Raw genomic sequence first — 20,113 nt, 5'->3', positions numbered from 1 at the left:
AAAAAGACACAAATTGACAAAACAAAACACAAAATGACCCAAAAAAGACATTAAATGACCAAAAAGACTAAAACACATGAACACTTTAACACAGTGGAGTCAGAGCTGACTTCCAAAATGATTTGGCGACCCCCAGAAATCATCTTGTGACCCCAATTGGGGTCCCGACCCCAAGGTTGAGAATAGCTGCTCTAGAATCTTGAACACTTCTGTTGGCTCACCTTGTAGTCTGGAGGATGAAGTCATTTGTTAGACTAATGTATCCACACCGGGCAAATCGATCTAGGTGTGGTAAATATCGCTTGTCTTCATTTTATTTGGATCATATCCAATATAAGTTTAAAATTGCTGATATAGTCACTTTCCTCTGTTTTAAGTTCATGCAGTATATGGATTTATCACTTCCTGCTCTCCATCTATATGTTGCATGCCATAATAGTGACATGATCACAAACAAGCTTTTTGCAAAATGTAGTACCTAATCCCGAGTGGTCTCCTCAACACCCATCTTTGTAGTAAAAAAAAAAGAAGTCTTGCTGAGCAAAAACCGATTTCAGTGTGCGTTATTGAATTTTTACAAATTAAATCATCATTTATGTCAGAATAAGTGTTCATGGTGCATAACATTTTAATTTGTAGGGCAGTTCAATCCAACTCGAAAATAATTCCTCATGGGCTCCAGCCAAACACAGGCTTTTAGTGGTGTGATAATACTTTTTCACTTCAGAATCAGTGAAAATGCACATTAAAGCGCTACCCAGATGGCAGCTGCTAATGAATTTACACTATCAAACGCACATACACATTTACTACAGAGACCAATGAAATTCAGATAAGCACAAAACTATAAATGCTTGCCACATTTGCGTGGTATTGCCATGTGGATGAGGTCTCACTATATATCTGTGCCGTACAGAAATAATGCTGTATTGTTTGTTTCATCACAACATAACTGCATCTGTGCAACATGAAAGAAATCAATCAAAAGAAAATGAAGGATTTTGTGTTGCTTGTTTTGCATTTTTTTTTTTTTTAAGTAACATAGATAATGAGTTAGTTGTGGCAAGGCTTGTGTGTGGTGTTAACCAGGTATGTGATCAACAGATGTCTTATTGTTAGAAGAAAGAAGTCTAAAAGAGGCTTTGCACACAGAGACACACACACCGAATGGGCACACTCCACCCTCTGGAGGATAAAATGATGCTGACCACCCTGTTAATTATAAAGCATTTCTCCCATCAGGCCTTGCTCCTGACATGCCATTAATCACAGATGCTCTCTCCTCCTTCCCTGCTATCGATTGGTATAATTATGACTCTGCTCTGCTCTGTATTTGTTTTCTCCCAACTTTTTTCTGATCCTCTCACTTCAGCTTTGTTTCAGCTCTCCTCCTTTTCCTCTTCTTCCTTTGTTTCCTTCCTCTCTGCTGCTTTTTGTCTTATTCTCTCTGTACCCCATCTTTTCATAGTCTTTAAAGATTTATGGTGATTGCGACGCAGATAAAACACATTTCCTTTCATTAATATAGTAAAAACAGTAAGTGAAATAATGATCCTCCTTTTTCCATCTCCTACATCAGCTCTGCTGTTTCATTTTATTTTTCAGATGAATCCAGTCTGAAGATGAACAGTGTGGACCACGTCCCTCAGACCTTGGCCAGTCACATCCGTCTCCCAGTGGAGGCTCAGCCTCAGGGTCTGCAGGGAGGCAGCATCACGCAGCACGGAGCGGATATGCTGAAGCCGGACCCCAGGGACACCTTCTACAGCAGTAAATCTGCCAGTCATCGTTTCAGGCCGTCCCCCTTTTTCTGTCCTCATCCTGATTTTCTCGCCTGTCATTTTCTCTAACTGACTGATTGACTGTCTGGCTCATGGTCTCTGGCTGTCAGTTTAGCTCTATACAGACTGTCATTTCGTCTGGCTGGCTGTGTTCCATTTTTTGTGTGTTTTCCTCCTCATTTTGTCATCTCCCAGCTTCCCGCTTCTTACGTTTGTTACAACCAGAATACCATACACATATTTGTTTTTACCTGATCTCAAATATTTACCTCCGCTTCTCTCTTTTCCCCTCAGCTCCTATGATCGACCCCTCCCGACTGGAAAACGTTCTTCCAGCCTGTCTCTACTCCCCAACCTATGTAGTCAAAGATTTTCCCATCGCCAGATACCAGGGCCTGCAATTTGTAAGTCAACGTTCCTCTGGGTCATAAACAGACCTGCCACTCAGGATATCTAATGATTTCTTTATCTGTCAGCATGTGAAAGTGAGGTGAAACTAAAATTAGAACTGTGGGCTCATTATAGGCAGTATTTAGTATAGTAAACAGTAGTATGGGTAGTACACATGGGAGATGAAACAATGGGCCGTAGTCACGGTAATGCAAAAGGCCCCACAATCTCACATTCACAACCTTATAGTTGTTTAGGCTATTTTTGTTGTTGTTTTGTGTATCATTGTAGTTGTTGCGCATCTCTTTGTAGTTTTGTGTCTCTTGGAGTTATTTTTTCACTTTGTTTTTGTGATTTTTAAAGCTTTTTGCATTCAGTCTCTTTGTGGTCACTTTGAGCCTCTTTGTAGATGCTTTGTGTTTCATTGTAGTCATTTTGTTTTTCTTTGTAGTTGCTTTGTGTTTCTTTGTAGTCATTTTTTTTTTCTTTGTAGTTGCTTTGTGTTTCTTTGTAGTCATTTTGTTTTTCTTTGTAGTTGCTTTGTGTTTCTTTGTAGTCATTTTGTTTTTCTTTGTAGTTGCTTTGTGTTTCTTTGTAGTCATTTTGTTTTTCTTTATAGTTGTTTTGTGTTTATTTGTAGTCATTTTGTTTCTCTTTGTAGTTGCTTTGTTTTTCTTTGTAGTCATATTATGTCTCATTGTAGTCATGTTGTGTCTCTTTGTAGTCATTTTATCTCTCTTTGTGAATCTTTTATAGTCATTTTGAGCATCTTTGTGTCTCATTGCAGTTATTTTGCATCTCACTATAGTTGTTTTGGTCTATTTGTGGTCTTTTTTTGTCTCTTCTTAGTCTTTATAAGTTTCTTTTTGGCCATTTTAAGAGCCCCCGACACTTAGTTATCCATCAATGTCCTTGGCAGAGTAGCTAAGTCTGTTCTGGTTTGGACATTACCATTGCATGTTTTGTCAAAACGCATGGAAAAAGCAAGTTGTAGCTAGTGTTGAGCGCTGCTCCCCCCTGTAGGACAACATGAGTTACTGCAGTAGCAGCAGAGATAAAAAAGGAAATGAGAGCCAAGAAAACACAGCAAATCCATTTAAGATTTGACAGGAATCACTGTAACAAAAACACAGAATTAAGTGCTGGTGGTAATCTAATCCTCATACAGTACGGCTAAATGAGAAGTCCTTTATCAGTGTTTTTTGGGGGTCATTGCAGTTTTGATTGACATTTTACTTTTCTTCAGGTCTATCTGTCCTTCGTTTACCCCAATGACTTCACACGTCTCACCCACATGGAGCGAGAGAACAAGTGTTTCTACAGAGAGTCCCCTATCTACTTGGAAAAGTAAGGACATTATTGCTTTTATCTCTTATACAGCTAAGGGAACATTTGTCTCTGTCTTGTATATATGAGCGAGTACACTGATTATGCAGAATAACTGCTCAAGTGTCTGTGAATTTGATGGCAGTGATTCATGCGACCTCTCACCAAGAGATTAAGTTTATTATGCTGCAAGGCACATTGAAACTTCAACCTTCTTTTAATGTGTGGGGTTGTGTGTGTTAATGTGTGTGTTGCCTACTGCTTCTGTGTGTGTGCCAGATTCGGTTTCTACAAATATATGAAGATGGACGAGGAGGAAGATGACAGACCGTTCTTCTTCCCCAACCCTGATGGTAACTAATAATGAGCCAACACACACTAATGCATGCAGGCACAGCCTCACATATAGACACACATTTACACGCACACACTGTTTCAGCGTTGTGTCTCTTTTATGTCTCCAGATTTCCTAGATGAAGAGGAGATTGTCGATATAGAGGACGAGGCAGAGATGGTTGGCACACAGTCGCCCAAGAAACCCTCTCATCCCAGCCAGAGCAGCCACACCTCTAACCCCTCCCATCAGCACTCAAAGCCTGCACCAACACTAGCTGGCAGAGAAGGGGAAGAAGAGGAGGAGGACGCTGATGAAGAGGAGGAGGGAGCAGTCAACAGTATCATACACCGGAGAGAAAGAAGACACTTTCCTCACAAAGATGGACAGATGGATAGGGATCTGGACAGGGACTGGGGAAGGGATCATACAAACATGAGACAGGACACCAGGAAGGGACTTGAAGAGCCCCAACCCAGGGTGCTTCAGCCTGACATGGACAGTGTAGTCCGGGGTCGCTCCTTGTCTTGGATCCGCACTGGTCCTGCAGAATTGAGCCCTGGCAGGAAAGGAGGAGGAACAGGTGGTGGAGGAGGAGGAGGAGAGAAGGGAGTTGAGACTCTGCCTAAACTGAGCAAGTCTTCACTCCTTTTCCCTCAAAAGTCCTCCCTCTCTGCCCTTGCCAGCCGAGCCAAGCAGATCCTCAGCAACTCCGCCCACAGCAACAACCTCCATGATAATACCAAGAAGGAGAAGAAGGAGGAGAACAAGATCTACATCACCAGGCCTCGCCCTGCCAAGGAGCGAGAGAAGGACAGGGAGAGGGAAAGGGAGCAGCGGCGAGAGAGGAGGGAGGAGAGGGCATCTCGCCACCCGAGAGAAGTGTTTCCAGGGGTCTTTCTGTACCAAACTGGCAAGACCACAAGGCTGGTCAACCTGGGTGCCAAAGGACATGCTGGGAGAGGCATGGCAGGAGGCAAAAGTCTTGTTAGTGCCCCGCAGCTGTGGCCCAACCCCCCCACAAAAGAGGATAAGACATCTCCAAATGGAAGCGTCCACATTGAGAATGAAAGTGTACAGAAGTCTGCCAATAAGGCAGCAGGGGTAAAACAACAAGGGAAAAGCAGGAGGAAAGGGGAGCCCCGGGAATTAACTTTGACCACTGTCACTAGTGATGAACCCAGAAAAGGTGACCCGCTAACCCCACTGTCCCACCATCAAGATCTCCCTCCAGTTACCCAGCAACGGTTAAACTCCACAGAAAACACGCTCCAAGGTCAAGCACGGGTCACTTCTTACCTCAGGACCTCCGAGATCACCGAGTCCCAGCAGCAACCAGACCCAGACCCCAATCCGGCAGAACTCGGCCAGGATACAAACCGCTCTAATCCTGACCCCGACCCTGATCCCGAACCAGAACCAGAGGAGGGCGAGATGTCGGACTATAGCTACGAGGAGGTCGAGGTTCGGCCAGGTTGGGCAGAGGAGAGCATCAACTGGCAGAGGACCTTCTCAGTCAATCCGATGGACTTTGAGCTGCTGCGTTCTGACTGGAATGACCTGCGCTGCAATGTGTCTGGGAACCTCCAGCTGGCAGAGAGTGAGGTGGTGGATGTGCTGGCGCAGTACATGGAGAAACTCAACGAACGCAATGGAGGGTGAGTATAAACGGGAGGGAGTGAGAATAATATGAGGGCTTATGTTTTGCTGCAACCTTGTAAGTTCAAATGTGGTCTCTTATGCTAACCATTTTGTAAAGCAAGAAGTAATTTCACTGAGAACATATTGGTCATGCCCCGGTGCTTTGACTTCATGTTAGTACTCCTCTGTGTGCTGATTACCATTTTCTGCAGCAGTGCTTAAAACCTTGATCTTATTTGTGTAAAGTAGCTTGGCCACTCTGTTTTCATTTTCCTCCTAAATCACACCATGCTGACTTCCCTCGCCACAGATAATGAGTAACTGCTTTTTTACTGTGGTTTGTTTTCAGTCAAAAGATAATTATTCCAATTGTGAGAATATTATAAGAAATAGTGTTTTATAATTGCATCCTCTGCCTTTCTTTCATATTGTATTTCAGAACATGTACAAGCTCCCCTGTACTTTCTTTTTTTGTCTGTGCCCCAGGATCTACACCCTGCTGCGAATAGTCAACGTTGAGAAGCGGCGCGACTCGGCGAGAGGGAACCGTTACCTCGTGGAGCTGGAGCTAATGGAGAGAGGTCGCAGCGTGGTGCGTCTGTCGGAATACATTTACCTGCTGCTTCACCGCAGCAGGCAGGGAGAGGAAAGTCTTGAGAACACTGACTTTGCTCCAGCCTCGGCACCGGCATCCGTCCCGTCTGCTGCCACGTCCAGCCTCACGACACCACCACCCCCTCCTTCCACCAGGTCCCCAGCCCGGCCTGGAGTGACCCCCTGGAGCACCGCCTATGCTAAGCCTCTGCTCTGCCAGCCGGTCATGCTCCAGTGGAGGAGAGATGTCATGGTGCACTTTGTGGTGCCAGGTTGGTCAAAACTTTGGTTAACTTTCAAAACTGAATAAATGGTAAAGAAGCAACTGTTAAAGGGAAAATGGATGTGGATGTCCAGTGAGTGTGGATGGTAACGGTGGCCAATTTCTCTTTTAAACTGATATTATTTCGGCATTTTTTTCCACTTTTTTCAACCACAGAAGAATGGTTATTGATGATCTACTTTTGCTCTTTTTCTTAATGTTCTTCAGTGAAAAACCAGGCTCGCTGGGTACAGCAGTTTATCTCCGACATGGAGAATCTTCATCGGCAAACAAAGGACGACAATTTCAGCATCATCATTGTCGACTTTGAGAGTGAAGACATGGACGTGGAGCAGGCACTGAGAGAGAGCAGTGTGCCAAGGTGTGTGTGTATGCTACACAATCAGCAGTGTAATAGGTCTTAAAATACAGTAAAATAAATTTTAGAATATTAGACACAGCTTCCAAATAACATGTTTTTTTGTTTTTGTTTTGACAGATATGAGTATCTACGGAGAGAAGGGAACTTTGAGCGCTCAGCAGGACTGCAGATCGGAGTGGACACTATTGAGGTTAGAGAAACAAACACACACAAGATGGGGCAACAATATGTGAGCTGGCAGGAAAAAGCCCACTGGGTGAAGGTCAGCCACTCACACAGACCTCAAGACCTTTACTGATGGACAGACAGAAAGAACACTCATGCATAATGAATACATCACTGCTCCGCCAGTCTGTCACAGGCTCCGAATCTCGCCCATACCTCTGAGCCTCCTCCTGCTTCCCTCCCTCTCCCACAGTGCCCAGCTGTGGGTGACAGGGAATCGCTTAGACAGTTAGCTGCATTTCCTCTGTCATGTGTATGCCATAGCTGTCACATCCATTCCCTTTCACAGGTTATTTGTGTGCATGTGCCCTTACGCCACTCTCTCTGGCTGTCTCTCTGTCACACACGTTTGCACCACCACCCACAGGGGCGTGGAGCGGCTGGAAATGTGGACAGACGTTGATCCGTCAGTTGAGTGTCAGTGCTGTCACGGTGGGATGACAGGGCCATCACTCTTGTCTGAATGACCTGCAGGCTCTGGAAGTGAAGACAAGCCACTGACGCTGAGCCCAGACTTCTCTACTTTCTTTAATCCTTAAATCCCATATTAGGCGTATGCGAACAGCCAATCGCATGCTCACATATTTTCACCCGCCTATGCACTAAATAGTCACACAGACGCTTTCCTTTCTTCTTTTTCAACATAAGAAAGATTTAGAGATTATGAGATGTAATGAATGTGTGTTTGTTTACGTGTCCTCCCGCAGGATAATCACAGCATTGTGTTCCTGTGTGATCTGCACATCCACTTCCCTCTCAACATCTTGGAAAGCATCAGGAAGCACTGTGTTGAGGGACGCCTTGCTTTCGCTCCCATCGTCATGAGGCTCAGCTGCGGGAGTTCACCACGGGAGCCTGACGGTAACACACAACAAGACACACACACACATGCTCGACGCACACGTCTCATGCATGAATAATCACACTCACAAATTTTTTGTTTTGCTCAAACTCATTCATAATACAGGTTTCCAATTTACATGCATACTAAGGGTGCCTGCATGAGATGCACATACTTGTATTATATTGCCATCAGATCACTGTTGATGCAATGGCATGCAATAGTTCCTAGACTGTGTTTCTTTTTGTTCTTTGCACAGGTTACTGGGAGGTGAACGGCTTCGGCCTGTTTGGAATCTACAAGTCTGATTTTGATAAGATTGGAGGGATGAACACGGAGGAATTCAAAGACCGCTGGGGTGGAGAGGACTGGGAGCTACTGGACAGGTAACCCAGCAACAAGCCAACACCGTAGCCCTGCAAAGAATACTATAAGAAGGTTTTTTTTTGTTGAAAGATGCTGTCTTAACTCTATGGTAACCTTTAGAGTTGTAGTTACACATTATATGCTTTTAAAGGTAGTCGTGTTGCACCAGGTTGCATCATGTTGAATATGATCAATCAGCTTATCTGATTGATGCCACCTTGGTCCTGGGGAATTAGTTTTCACTATTTTCTGCCAATTTATTGATAAAATCATTCATCAAGAAAATAATAGGCAGGTTAATCAGTAATGAAAAAACATCCTATAGTTGCATCCTAATAATCCATTAGTTGCAGGACTAGTGTGCACGATCCCAACAGGGTATAAGTGAATGAAAAAAGCAGAGACGAAGAAAAAGTAGAGACAATGAATATTGCAGCCTCCCAGTGCTGAATGTTTTGGCCAGCAAGGTCTTCCACAAATCAAGAAAAGCGGCTGTGAAAAAAACTTATTGTAATTAATAATGAGCTGAATTTGGGTATAGAAGCAGATAAAAAAATTAAATAAAACTAGCTGCGTGTTTGGATAAAAGTTGGGTGAACTTATACTTCAATAAAAGAAGAAATAAACTTTTTATCAGTCTTTTGATGATGGCCACGGTTACTTTTCATCAGTATTTTGAGCATGACCCAAGAACAGTTGTTGTTAACTTTAATAAACAGTGGTTAATTTTCTTCTCGTGAAAAACATTTACCTTGTAATGTAAAGCATGATGACAGAGAACCCAATTTTAACCGATTTTTTTTCCTCTAGGGTACTGCAAAATGGTTTGGAGGTAGAGAGACTACGCCTGAGGAACTTCTTTCACTACTACCACTCCAAACGGGGCATGTGGAACGCCCAAAACAAGAAAACTCCTAAGGGATAGCGCCCCCTGCTGTTCGGATTTTTCTTAAACCTACCTGCAGATCCACTGTGTGTGAGAGAGAGACATGTGGGAGCTCGCTCACTGCCTGAACTCTGCCTTTATTCGAAACAGGCTCCTTTCAGGGATGCCTCTGTTTCACCATCGGCCCTTCTTGTACGCTTATGAAGAAACGGAGTCCAAATCTGAGCTTTACAAGCGAGCCGTTTACGCAGATAGACCTGAGTCATCACTTTGCCTCACTGACTGAACTACTGTACAGAGAGAAGAGAGTTATTTTTGTTCTCCTTCTCTCTGTCTCTTTTTTTGGTGCAATGTTTTCAGACAGACTGGAAAGCAGCTGTTAATGTGTGTGTGTGTGTGTGTGTGTGTGTGTGTGTGTGTGGGTGTATGCCTGGGTATGTATATATAAGTCTACGTGGGTGTGTTGCTGCTTGTGTGTGCTCATGATGACAGGAAGCACCTTTTTTCTAACATGGAGATTTGAAGACAACCTAAGATCTTTTTTTCTAACATGCTCTCACATGGGAGCCACATAGAATGTGTGTCAACATGTTATTCAGATAGATGGTGGCGTAGATCGTGTAGAGGAACTCTGTCTGGTAAAGCAGTATTTCTAAATACATCAACTACTACCTGTTGGATATCATTAATCGAGGTGCTGATGTTCTCCTGATAGCTGATATTATGAAACAAAGAAAGGCTTTGAATCAGAGAAGCCTTTTTCCAAACAGATGCGTCATCTTTATATCTCTTTCTGTCCCTCTCTCTCCCTCTATATCTTTGTCTTCAACTAATTTCTGCCTTTGTCTGTTTCAATTTCATGCAAATGTGTGTTTATATCTGTTGACACATATTGGCTATTGGTTATGACTTGATTCATGTTGTTTCATTAACTGGAGTTTGTTCTGCTGTTAGTTTAAGAAGGATTTTTCATTTGTCCTGACTGACTATGGGTGCACTTGGGGTGCTATTTTCTGTTCTAAAACAGATTTGTGAACAGTTTACACCTCTTAACTCTACTGACGGTATCCTCCATTCCCTCCTCATCTCTAACCTCATTGTCAACTGGAACATAAAACTGTAACAGGAGGGAAGCAGAGGACAACAGCAGCTTTCTGACATTTGATTTAACATTGTCACGCTATTTTATTAAGCATTTTCTGAGCTGAGAGTTGCACTTCAAATATTAGAATTGAAGGATTCAAACTCTATCTCTCATATGAAAATACCACCGAGACAGGGAATGCTTTGCTATTGAAAACATTGACACTCTTCTTTTTAAGCTTGTATAAAGTTCCAACATAAGGGAGACCAGTTCATGTGTTGGACACGATGCGGCGAGGCATGGCTGTTTCACAAATGTGTGCCTTTTTCAGGGTTTGGCTGCAGGCAGTTTTTAAACTACTCTAATGAGAGAAGAGGGCAGGGACAGACAGAAATACAGTTATTTATCAGCAGGCTGCAATGTCACTGTAAATTCAAATACACTGTAAAAGAAGGAAATATGGTTCTCTTCAATGGATTACAGACGTGTCAGTGTGTTTGTTATTACCTTTGAAGCAGAAAGTAGAGGTCTTTGCAAACCAGTTGCCCAAATGTTGAGATACACAGAGATGGTACTAATGACTACTGAGTGAAACCAGGAGGTGTGATGGAGACTCACTGGCAGCTGCAGTCCAGCAGGATCCCACCTGCTCCCATTAGTTTGGCTGAAGGCCGGGCTCCTAATGCCTCTGTTTATGCAACTTGGTACTTATATTGATGGGGAGTGGCTGGAGGGCTCAAGACTGGACATATATATGGACAAGAGTTACTGATCTGTTATTGACTATATGATTGTCAAAATGCCCTCCAAGACCTTTTCTTTGCCTCTAAAGGAGAAAGGTCTGTACTGTATCACTGACATGGGACTATTTAAAGAACAAAAGAAACACATTAAATATAAGACTATATATATAAGAAACATACAAATGAAAAATAGGAATATACATTCCAAGGTAATTTCTGTGAAATTGTTTTGTAGAGAAAAGGTTTTAAGAATGTATTGTACTTTTATTTTGATTTGTTGGTTTTTTGCAAATAAAATTTTATGCTTACGTCCAGATGTTTTTTCAGATGTTTTTTTTTTTTTTTTTTAATGTTGTATCATCATGTTTTGTTAAAAAAAAAAAAACAGGAACAAAAAACTGTTAAAACAACTCTATTCGCTATCTGACCACATGGTGGTGCTCCATTCATGAAAACGTACCTGCAACATACAGTGACTGAATGGCTTCAAACACATAAAACAGAAGAAAGGATGTACTTATTTTGACCAGTGGCTAGGTTGAATCGTCATGGAAATAAAGGCACAGTATGAGGGAGTAGATAGATGAGCATTGCTTGTGTGCAAAATCCCCCTCCTACACTTTCACATTCACATACACCAACACTGTCTCACATCACTGCCTTTATGCAAAGTTAACAGTTCTTAATCACTGGTGAAATAAGTATTCAGATCCCTTACTTCAGTAAAAGTACTAATACCACACTGAAAAATTACTCCACTACAAGTACAAGTCTTGTATCCAAAACTTACTTCAATAAAAGTACAAAAGTATCAGCATCAAAATGTACTTAAAGTATCACAAGTGAAAGTACAGTATTATATATAGCATACATATATATAGTAAATATATTATTGGATAATTAGTTAATTATTTTAGAGTTAGTTAATTATTTGGGCTAATTTTAACTAATTGATATACTTTTATGTGGTTTAATTTAGAAACATGCATATCATTTTATATTGATTGTATTTTTTTATGTCAAATCTTGACATGAAAAGTAAGCTGTCAGCTAATTGTTGCAGAGTGAAGAGTCCAATAATTGTCCCTAAAATAGTGAAACAAAAAAAAAAGTATGGTTGCGTGGAAATACTCAAGTAAAGTACCTTAAAATTGTACTTAAGTACAGTAAGTACTTAAGTACAAGTTGAGTAAATGTACTTAGTTACATTCTATCACTGTTCTTAACCACATATGAGAAGCATATTTTGATCATGCCAGTAAGCTTTCGTGATAGGATTTTTTTCATCCAGCAAATGTCATGTCAAACTCAATGAGCTTGTAAAACATATCCATAAAATTCACTATATATATATTAAAACAAGTGAATGTGGCTAAAACAAATACACTGACCAGTCAAAACTATTTCTTGCTATTCAAATTGATAACTTAAAGTACTTTCTGAGATTTGAAAAGGCCCTGATGAACTTTTCTACCTTTTTAGCTACGTGCAAAGTATATATTACATCATGTTAAAACCCTCTGCAACCCTTTACTCTCTGAGGCTGACATCACCATTCAGCTACCCATTCTGAGATAAAATGACCCAATATCCCATTTATTATGTTTTATGACCAATGCAGAGAGAAAAGCAAACATTATAAAACTAACATTTTGATCTCCCAACAGAGCTGTAATGTTTTCAGGACCAAAATTAATCATTTGCAGAGTTGAGAGATGCTGATCCCCCCTGTGATCCACTTTGCTCTGGGTGGGGGTCTGTCCTGGCCATGCATGCTCAAAGAGAGACCATGAGGAAAATGTTGTCCACACCACCGCATGAGGTCTGGATGAGGCAAGTGGTACCTCCTGTGATATCTCCTCTACGCCCTGTGTGACTCTCTGATCTCATTCAGAGGAGTTTTGACTAACGGGGAGGTTAATTCGTCTGAAAGGTTGACTCCCTGCTCAGCTCCCCAGACTGAGTGATTCATAAGCTGCGATGTGTGAGTGTGTGTGTGTGTGTGTGTGTGTGTGTGTGTGTGTGTGTGTGTTTTAGAGTCACTTTTTCCACTTTAAGTACATACATATAGTATGTCCTATAACATTCAGGGTGTATATGTTCAATAAACATTCATTACAGCCACTTTCACAATGTGTTGCAGTCTCACAGGCATGTGGTTTGGGTGTTCAGCCCTAAGCCAATTATGCAACAGTGTTGGCACCCAGTGGAGCCACACCTTACCTGTCTATGTGAGTGCAGAGTGATGAGAAGCAGGTAGTCACAGGCCTCTTCAACATGTTTGCTTTATTTTACCTCAAGCTTGTTGCACCTAACCAGAAACAACAAACAATGGTCACACAACGCTTCAAAACTGAAGTTTCGTAAGAGGATTTGCTTAAAGTTTGTTTTGAAAGCAAAAGGTGACACTTGTTGGCATGTCATCTGCTGCAGTGGGACTAAATGCGTACTAAGTGGTGGAATGGTTACAGAACATATTAGCTGGTCCATAATTTCTTTGTTGAAAATCATGTTTAAGCTATTACAGAACATCTGTCTTGCTTCCAATCCTAAATAAGCTTATAAAATGCACTTTCAGTGAAAACCCTAAGCCTAATTAAATCAAGTAAACTACTCCACCTCTTGCATCACTACCAAGGGCTTTACAGATTGAGTTTATGTTACACTCTGCAGGTGAGAGATTAGCTAATGTGCAGGCAGTCATCCAAGTCCCTCAGAGTCAACATGAAGAGATATGCTTGGTGTGCAGTTTGGTTCACAGTAAATAACCAGAAGAATTTCCCCAGACTCACCAATATAAATTACTAATGGGGAACACCTAGCCACATATTTATTAAAAGTGTTCATTAGATTACACATAAAGGGGGCTTTATTTTAATGCAGTTTGTGGTAAAATAATAATATAGTATGTATTGTCAAGTAATATGAAGCTATTACCCTAACCCTATATATAACGAATTTGTGTCAATGTATGCAAAAAAAGTATTCAACTCAAATGTGAAAGCAAATAAAGCCATATGTGGGTCACATATGTTGAGGGAATGTGTTTGATGCTCATTTGAGGCAAAACAAAGTTTGCTTATTCTCTTAAATTTAGGAAGAATTTTAACGCGTTCTCATTGGCTTCCCGCAAAAGTCGTCCCCCTCCTGATTGGTGCTCGATCTGCTTCCGTGTTGTCATTCAGCGGTGGTCCCTCCTCTCACACATCTGTAGCTGAGTGTCTTCGACAGGCTGTTCCTGACCGAGCACCGGGACGGGAGAGCGATGAGGTAGTCTCGGACTTTTCCACGGTTATCTAGGAAAACTAAACAGTTTCGGTCTGTTGAGCGGCAACACGGGGCATGTTGTAACAAATGAGCTCGGTTCTGGCTGTATTCAGAGAGTGAGGAGACATTTCGTGTTTTAAAAGACTGTGGATACCGGAGGAAAGTTTAAATCCCTGCGCTGCCCGGGGAGAGAGGTGAGACGGGTGCGAGTTTAATCTCCCTGACTGCTCCGCTTGTTATCTCCATTTTCGGGTGTTTTTAAAAAACATAACTGTCGAGTTACTTTTATCTCCGCGTGCAGTTTTGTTGTTTTGCTGTCCCGCACTGAACTCTGTTTAGCAGCATGTATGACAAGTGTGCCGCTGTGTAACCAGTTCATCCAGCTCCGCGGGCAGTTTCGACTGCTGCTTGATTGACTTCAGGTAAAACCGTCGACGAGGTTTGCCCTATATAAACACTTTCACAATAATGGCTGGTTTAAGTAATGTCCACATGAAAACCCTGGAGGACCTGACGCTGGACTCTGGCTATGGGGCGGGGGACTCCTGCAAGTCCCTCAGCCTGTCCTCCTCCAAGTCCAACTCCCAGGCCTTCATGACGGCCCCTCACCGGGGCAACTGGTGGTATTACTCCGGCTCCATGAACAGCAGGAACAACAGCTGGGACACAGTCAACACTGTCCTCCCTGAAGACCCTGAGGACATATTTTCCAAGTGTCCCCGCTTACCTGAGTTGGAAGAGTTCCCCTGGGGCGAGGAGGAGGTGGCCAAGATACTTCGCAAAGTGGCCGGGAGTGGAGGCATCAAAGGGGGGCTCACACCTGTGTTCTCCCCGGAGGCCGTGCGGCGGCTGTCCGCTCTCCTCCGGAGGGCTCTCATCCGCATCTCCAGAGAGGCTCAGCGGCTCAGCGTCATGCACTGCCGCTGCACACGCTTTGAGGTGCAGAGCGCCATGAGGCTGGTGCTCAGCTGGGCCTTGGCCGACCACTGCGTCTCTGCAACAGTCAAGGCTATCTCCATGTACAGTATGAGCGCCGGGGAGCTGCTGAGGAAGGGCAAGTCCGCCCGCTGCGGCCTCTCATTCTCCGTGGGACGCTTCTTCCGCTGGATGGTGGACACCCGTATCTCCGTGCGCATCCATGAGTATGCGGCTATATGCCTGACCGCTTGCATGGAAGCTCTGGTGGAAGAGATAGGGGCCCGGGTGCTGATGGCCGAGAGGGGTCATTCATTGCCGGATTTGGGGTCAGCAAGCGCCCCAGTGAGTGCAGAGGCCCTGGAGGGGGTGGTGAACAATGATGCAGAGCTGTGGGGAGTCCTGCAGCACTATGAGCACCTGATCTGCGGGAAGAACGCCAATGGTAAAGATATTTTATGTCCTTTTTTCCAGTGCACTTAAATAAACATAATGTCCTGTGTAATGGGTAAATTGATGCAAATGACAGCATTCAGTGAATGTTTTGCTGGGTGGTGATAGATGTCAAAATTCACCCCAAACTTTTTTCTGTCACACACTCTTTCCAGAGTGCTGGTCACCGCTTTCCACTCCCTCACAGTGTGGAAAAGGTGAAATGTGGACTGCTGGTGCATACAATAGCAGCTCTTTGTGCGTGAGTGTTTGATGGATTCCTTGCTAATTGGACTTGTCAGAATAGGAAAAAACAGAACAGAGGCATTTGATACAGACAAAGGAGGTATTTTCCCCTCTAACTCAGGTCCTATGAGGAGAAAACACTGGTGGATTCTGTGCTGAACAGCTACATTTGATTATAACTACTTCACTCTCATAATCAGCCAGTTATAAGATTGAGTCCTCACATGTCACTCTTGTTCTGCTGTTGTGATTCGGGCTGCAGAGAGCCTTTAGAGCACAGGCAGGAGGCTTGTCTGTTGACACAGCTCTCTGTTTACGCTGACTTCACCTCTCATCCTCCTGCTGTGTTGGCTGCACTTCTCTTAAATCCTCCCCTTCTTCCATTTCCTCATCCCACTCTCCTCCTGTTGCACAAATCCTCTTCACCCACTACCATCTCCACATATCTGACATCTCTCTCTCTTCCTCTCATCCAGCTCCAGCTGTGTATCCTGCTCCCTGTCCATTTGTTTCCTCAGACCTCACATCCCTACTCAATCAACTTTCCCTTCCCTCTTTGACAAACCCTAGTAGACTCATAGGGCTCTTTCCGTGGCTGCTTTTGGCAGCCTAGTGTTTCGGTTGATTCATGAGCTTGTGTTGGGACATTGTAACCAGCCTTTGTTTGTGGCCCACTACCAGCTCCCCGGAGCAGAGCTTTTTACTTCAGCACAATGGCCTTTTGTTGTGTGATCGTGCAGCTTAGCCCAACACAGAGGGAGTGAAAACAAATGCTGGGGAAACTGGGCATACACATCCATGTACATATACATAGCTGAGAGAGAGGGAGAGAAAATAAGTGGTGGTAGCCATTATGACAGGGCTGCAGGCTCACTATTGATCTAAGTTAAGACATTATCATGTAGGAGCAACTTTCAGTGCAAGCGTGGTATCCCTGTGAAGAAGAGGATAATGCTGTAACACTGCCAACTTCCTAAAGGTCTGAGATCAATTCAGCACCTAACACACAATACATGCATAAACACATGCGTGCACTCATTCACTGACCCATTCAATTTCACATTCTGTGCAGCTTCTACTGGTTTCTTCATAATGTGCACTCTATTCAAGTCTGCAATAGAGTATATTGCATTGGACTTGCCTGTTATATGGCCATATGCTTGAGTTGGAGCTATTTCATTGCAAAATAAGTTAAAGAGCAGCTTTTGTTCCAGTGGGTCCTATTTTGGTGAGTTCAGTCATTGGTTTTGGTAAAGACCAGTGTGTGTGTGTGTGTGTGTGTGTGTGCTTGTGTGAGTGTGTGAGTGTGTTTTTGTGTGTGTGTGTGTGTGTGTGTGTGTGTGTGTGTGTGTGTATAATAACAACAGACCATTATTCTGACCACCCTAGCTTTTTATAGACCCAAGACTGGGCTGTGCAAGCCACATGCCCCTCTACCACCTCACCACCTGACACCCCACACCCTAAACTTTGCTTTTAGCAGCCCCCTCTGCTGAATTCCCCTTCCCCTCCAGCCGCCACAACCATCAGTGTACACAAAAGCAAAGGTCCACTCTCTGCTCTCAAACCAGATGATCTCAGAACAGGAGGGTAGACTACTGATCAGACGGAAGGGTACAGTCTGATAAATACTCCTTCCTCTTGATTTCTCTCCATCTCTCCAACTCTTTCTCTTTCTCAGAGGCTGGCCCACATCTGGAACTCTTTAAGTCAGAAATGACTTCTACGGCTCCAATAACAATTCTGAAAACTCCCTCCCTCCTCTCCTCCTCTCCTCCTGCCCTCTCTGCTCACTCTTGCTCTTGGCTCTCTTTTTTCGCTCTTTTTCTTTGCTATTGCTTTCACGTCCACTTCATCTTTATCTGTTTATTTCTTCTGGTCTACAGGGAGTGCATTAGAGGAACCCGGTTGTGATGTGCCAGGATCTTATTCATTACTCATGCACAGACTTGCACGAGCACATTCACGTTCACACAGACGCACACATACCCTGAAACCCATTTAGTCTGCTTTGCATGTGTTCAAATGGCTCCACAGCACTGGTTGAACTCACTACACAGTGCCGCTATACAGAGGAATCCATTTGTCATTCATTTCTCCTCACAAGGAAATTGCACAAGCTTCCTGGTATAATTTGTATTGATAGTACTGTGGGGCATTTTAAAGTGCAGAGTAGTAGCTTTCCTAATGGACAGTGGAAGTGGCTATGAAGTGATTAGCCTGTATGACTGGCATACAGATGTCTATCAAACTCTGGTCCGTCTGGAAGAACAGTTTTGCAAGTGCAGCCCGGTTTGAGTTTTTTGAGACTTTTGCAGTGTGCTCAAGTTTTGTATCTGTATTTGTATTTGCTGCTAGCTCTCAACAGCTTCATTCAAGCTTTGAAGTGGAAGATTGTTGTCGTAAAGGACCGCTTTATGGCTGTACAACTATATGCATCTGAAGCATGACCTAGGTGAAAGGGAGCATTCATTCTGAGCAAAGTTTACCTGGATAAATAAACTTTGATTTGGTCCATAACTAACAACAAGCAAAGTTCAGTTTCTCTGTTCCAGCTCTATAAAAGTAGTAAAAGGCTGTGAGTAATGGGTTTTGGGTGCACAGAGAGAGTAGGACATATGATTTGCTGCTCAGTATTTCCCTAAATATGTATTTAGCCCAGAAAGAGGCGTGGGAACAGTGGGCAGAAAGATGCAGGGAGAGCAGCCCAGCACTGTGGTCACACAGATGGGGAAACCAGCACTCTCAAAATACACTCCCTGCTCCACAAATCTGGACCAGGATCAAATACAGTTTTGGGAAACATATCAGGACATTAATATTATGGTGAAATAGACTTAAGTTCATCCTTGTGTGATAGGCATGCTGTAGTTTTGCCCAGGCATTAATACCAAGCCTGTATTTGGCCTGAAAACTGTACACATGAATTTAGGTTAACCTTGTGAGCACCATGAGCAGGTCAGTGAATTAAGACCATAAATCATATAGCTTTAGTGGATAATACGGGTTAATCTGTCACAAAGCACTACCGTTTCTGTTTGTGTGTGAGAGTGTTACATGTGGGTACCAACTCTGGCTACCAACACCATGGTCCATGTCACTGTTTGTACTGGCTTCTTGTCTGGTCTCAGCTGTAGAAACACTGACCCATTAGAATGCTGATATACACATGTGTTTCAATGTGCTCATCTGTGGGTGCTTAAATGAACTTGTGTGGGTATGGACTATTCTTGGAAAACCGTGAGTAATGCTTTCACAGATATGACACTGCAAATGATTTGTCAAGCTATTACAAAACCAGTGACATTGTTTTGGGAGCCTCACATTGATTTAACATCCGTTGATGCAGGTCATTTCATTTGTTAAATTAATAACAATCAAAGTCAAATAACCGTCTTAACAGATGGTATACTCCCCTGTGTGAAGTCGGTCTTTACTTGCTCCTCTCCCTTCCTTCACAGTCATTATTTTGATCTCAAGCCACGCTCCTCCTATTACATTACAGCAGCATGAGTCATACTTCTTTAAAGTGTTTACAGTAAAGCACTGATAGGGAGGAAGCAAAGAAAAATGGAGATGACAGAAAAAGGGCAGTGGACACAAATAGAGACACTGAAAAAGAGACCACAAACTTGAAAACATCTGTGCCTTTGCATCTTGATTTATTCTTCCTAATCACATTCTTGAAGAATAGTGGTGGAGTCTCAATCTGAGTTCAGATTGGTATTGAGCCTCTTGGGCTTGTTTAAATTGGAAAATGTGCCGCCAGTGTGTCACATGTGTTACCACAGAGTCCTGGCTATGGCTCTCGAGGGAATCTGTCCTGCACATTGGTTTGGGGTTGCAGCTGTAGGACCTAATGAGGGAAGCAGGACAACTGGCTGGAAGATAACTGGAATCTTGGACCAGGCAGCTAAGTGCACTGCCTGGATGCTCGCAATAGTTTTGTTGAACGAAACCACTCTGCATCACATCATGTCTGGCTCAAGTCTGGCTTAAAAACAGCACTGCCACATGCACCTGTGTTGGAGTCTGGCCCTGTCATTATAATACAGCGACTGAGGGTTCAGTGTTGAGGGTCAGGGGTTAAAGACCAAGGATGGTCAAACTGGGGGCTGCTGTGGCTCTGGAGGAAGAGCACGTTGTCCACTGATTGAAGGGCTGGTGGTTCAATCAATGGTATATTGTATAGTATAACCTAGAGTTGTTCCAATACTGATACCAGTTTCGGAAATACTTCCAATACTGCCTAAAATGTTGGATCTGGTATTGTCAAGTATCAAAATACATGTGGCGATACGATCCCAGGCGATCATATAATCTCTAATAACGCAACTGCTTCTGCTTCCTTGGATCATATTGGCCTTGGCTGCCAGAAGTTACGAGTCTTTGTGTGTC

The 20,113-nt window shown here is 43.3% G+C and overlaps 2 protein-coding genes across 2 annotated transcripts in view; both read left to right on the top strand.

The window, feature by feature from the left end:
* The window catches only part of b4galnt4a (beta-1,4-N-acetyl-galactosaminyl transferase 4a), a 176,957-nt gene extending 166,875 nt beyond the window's left edge, over positions 1 to 10,082 (top strand). The window contains exons 10-20 of the mRNA XM_059334659.1: positions 1,606 to 1,770; positions 2,076 to 2,185; positions 3,418 to 3,518; positions 3,777 to 3,850; positions 3,962 to 5,489; positions 5,959 to 6,338; positions 6,557 to 6,710; positions 6,828 to 6,900; positions 7,643 to 7,796; positions 8,036 to 8,162; positions 8,953 to 10,082. Of these exons, the coding sequence (XP_059190642.1) occupies positions 1,606 to 1,770; positions 2,076 to 2,185; positions 3,418 to 3,518; positions 3,777 to 3,850; positions 3,962 to 5,489; positions 5,959 to 6,338; positions 6,557 to 6,710; positions 6,828 to 6,900; positions 7,643 to 7,796; positions 8,036 to 8,162; positions 8,953 to 9,067 (2,981 nt within the window). The 3' untranslated portion in view covers positions 9,068 to 10,082. The remainder of the gene's footprint in view (positions 1 to 1,605; positions 1,771 to 2,075; positions 2,186 to 3,417; positions 3,519 to 3,776; positions 3,851 to 3,961; positions 5,490 to 5,958; positions 6,339 to 6,556; positions 6,711 to 6,827; positions 6,901 to 7,642; positions 7,797 to 8,035; positions 8,163 to 8,952) is intronic.
* Positions 10,083 to 14,148: 4,066 nt separating this feature from the next.
* The window catches only part of abtb2b (ankyrin repeat and BTB (POZ) domain containing 2b), a 45,993-nt gene continuing 40,028 nt past the window's right edge, over positions 14,149 to 20,113 (top strand). Inside the window, exon 1 of the mRNA XM_059336144.1 lies at positions 14,149 to 15,482. Within this exon, the coding sequence (XP_059192127.1) occupies positions 14,591 to 15,482 (892 nt within the window). The 5' untranslated portion in view covers positions 14,149 to 14,590. The remainder of the gene's footprint in view (positions 15,483 to 20,113) is intronic.

The sequence above is a fragment of the Centropristis striata genome, chromosome 6 (assembly GCF_030273125.1).
Source record: "Centropristis striata isolate RG_2023a ecotype Rhode Island chromosome 6, C.striata_1.0, whole genome shotgun sequence".
Classification (NCBI taxonomy): domain Eukaryota; kingdom Metazoa; phylum Chordata; class Actinopteri; order Perciformes; family Serranidae; genus Centropristis; species Centropristis striata.
Note: the sequence above shows the minus strand (reverse complement) of the source record. Positions and strands in the feature narration are given on the sequence as shown.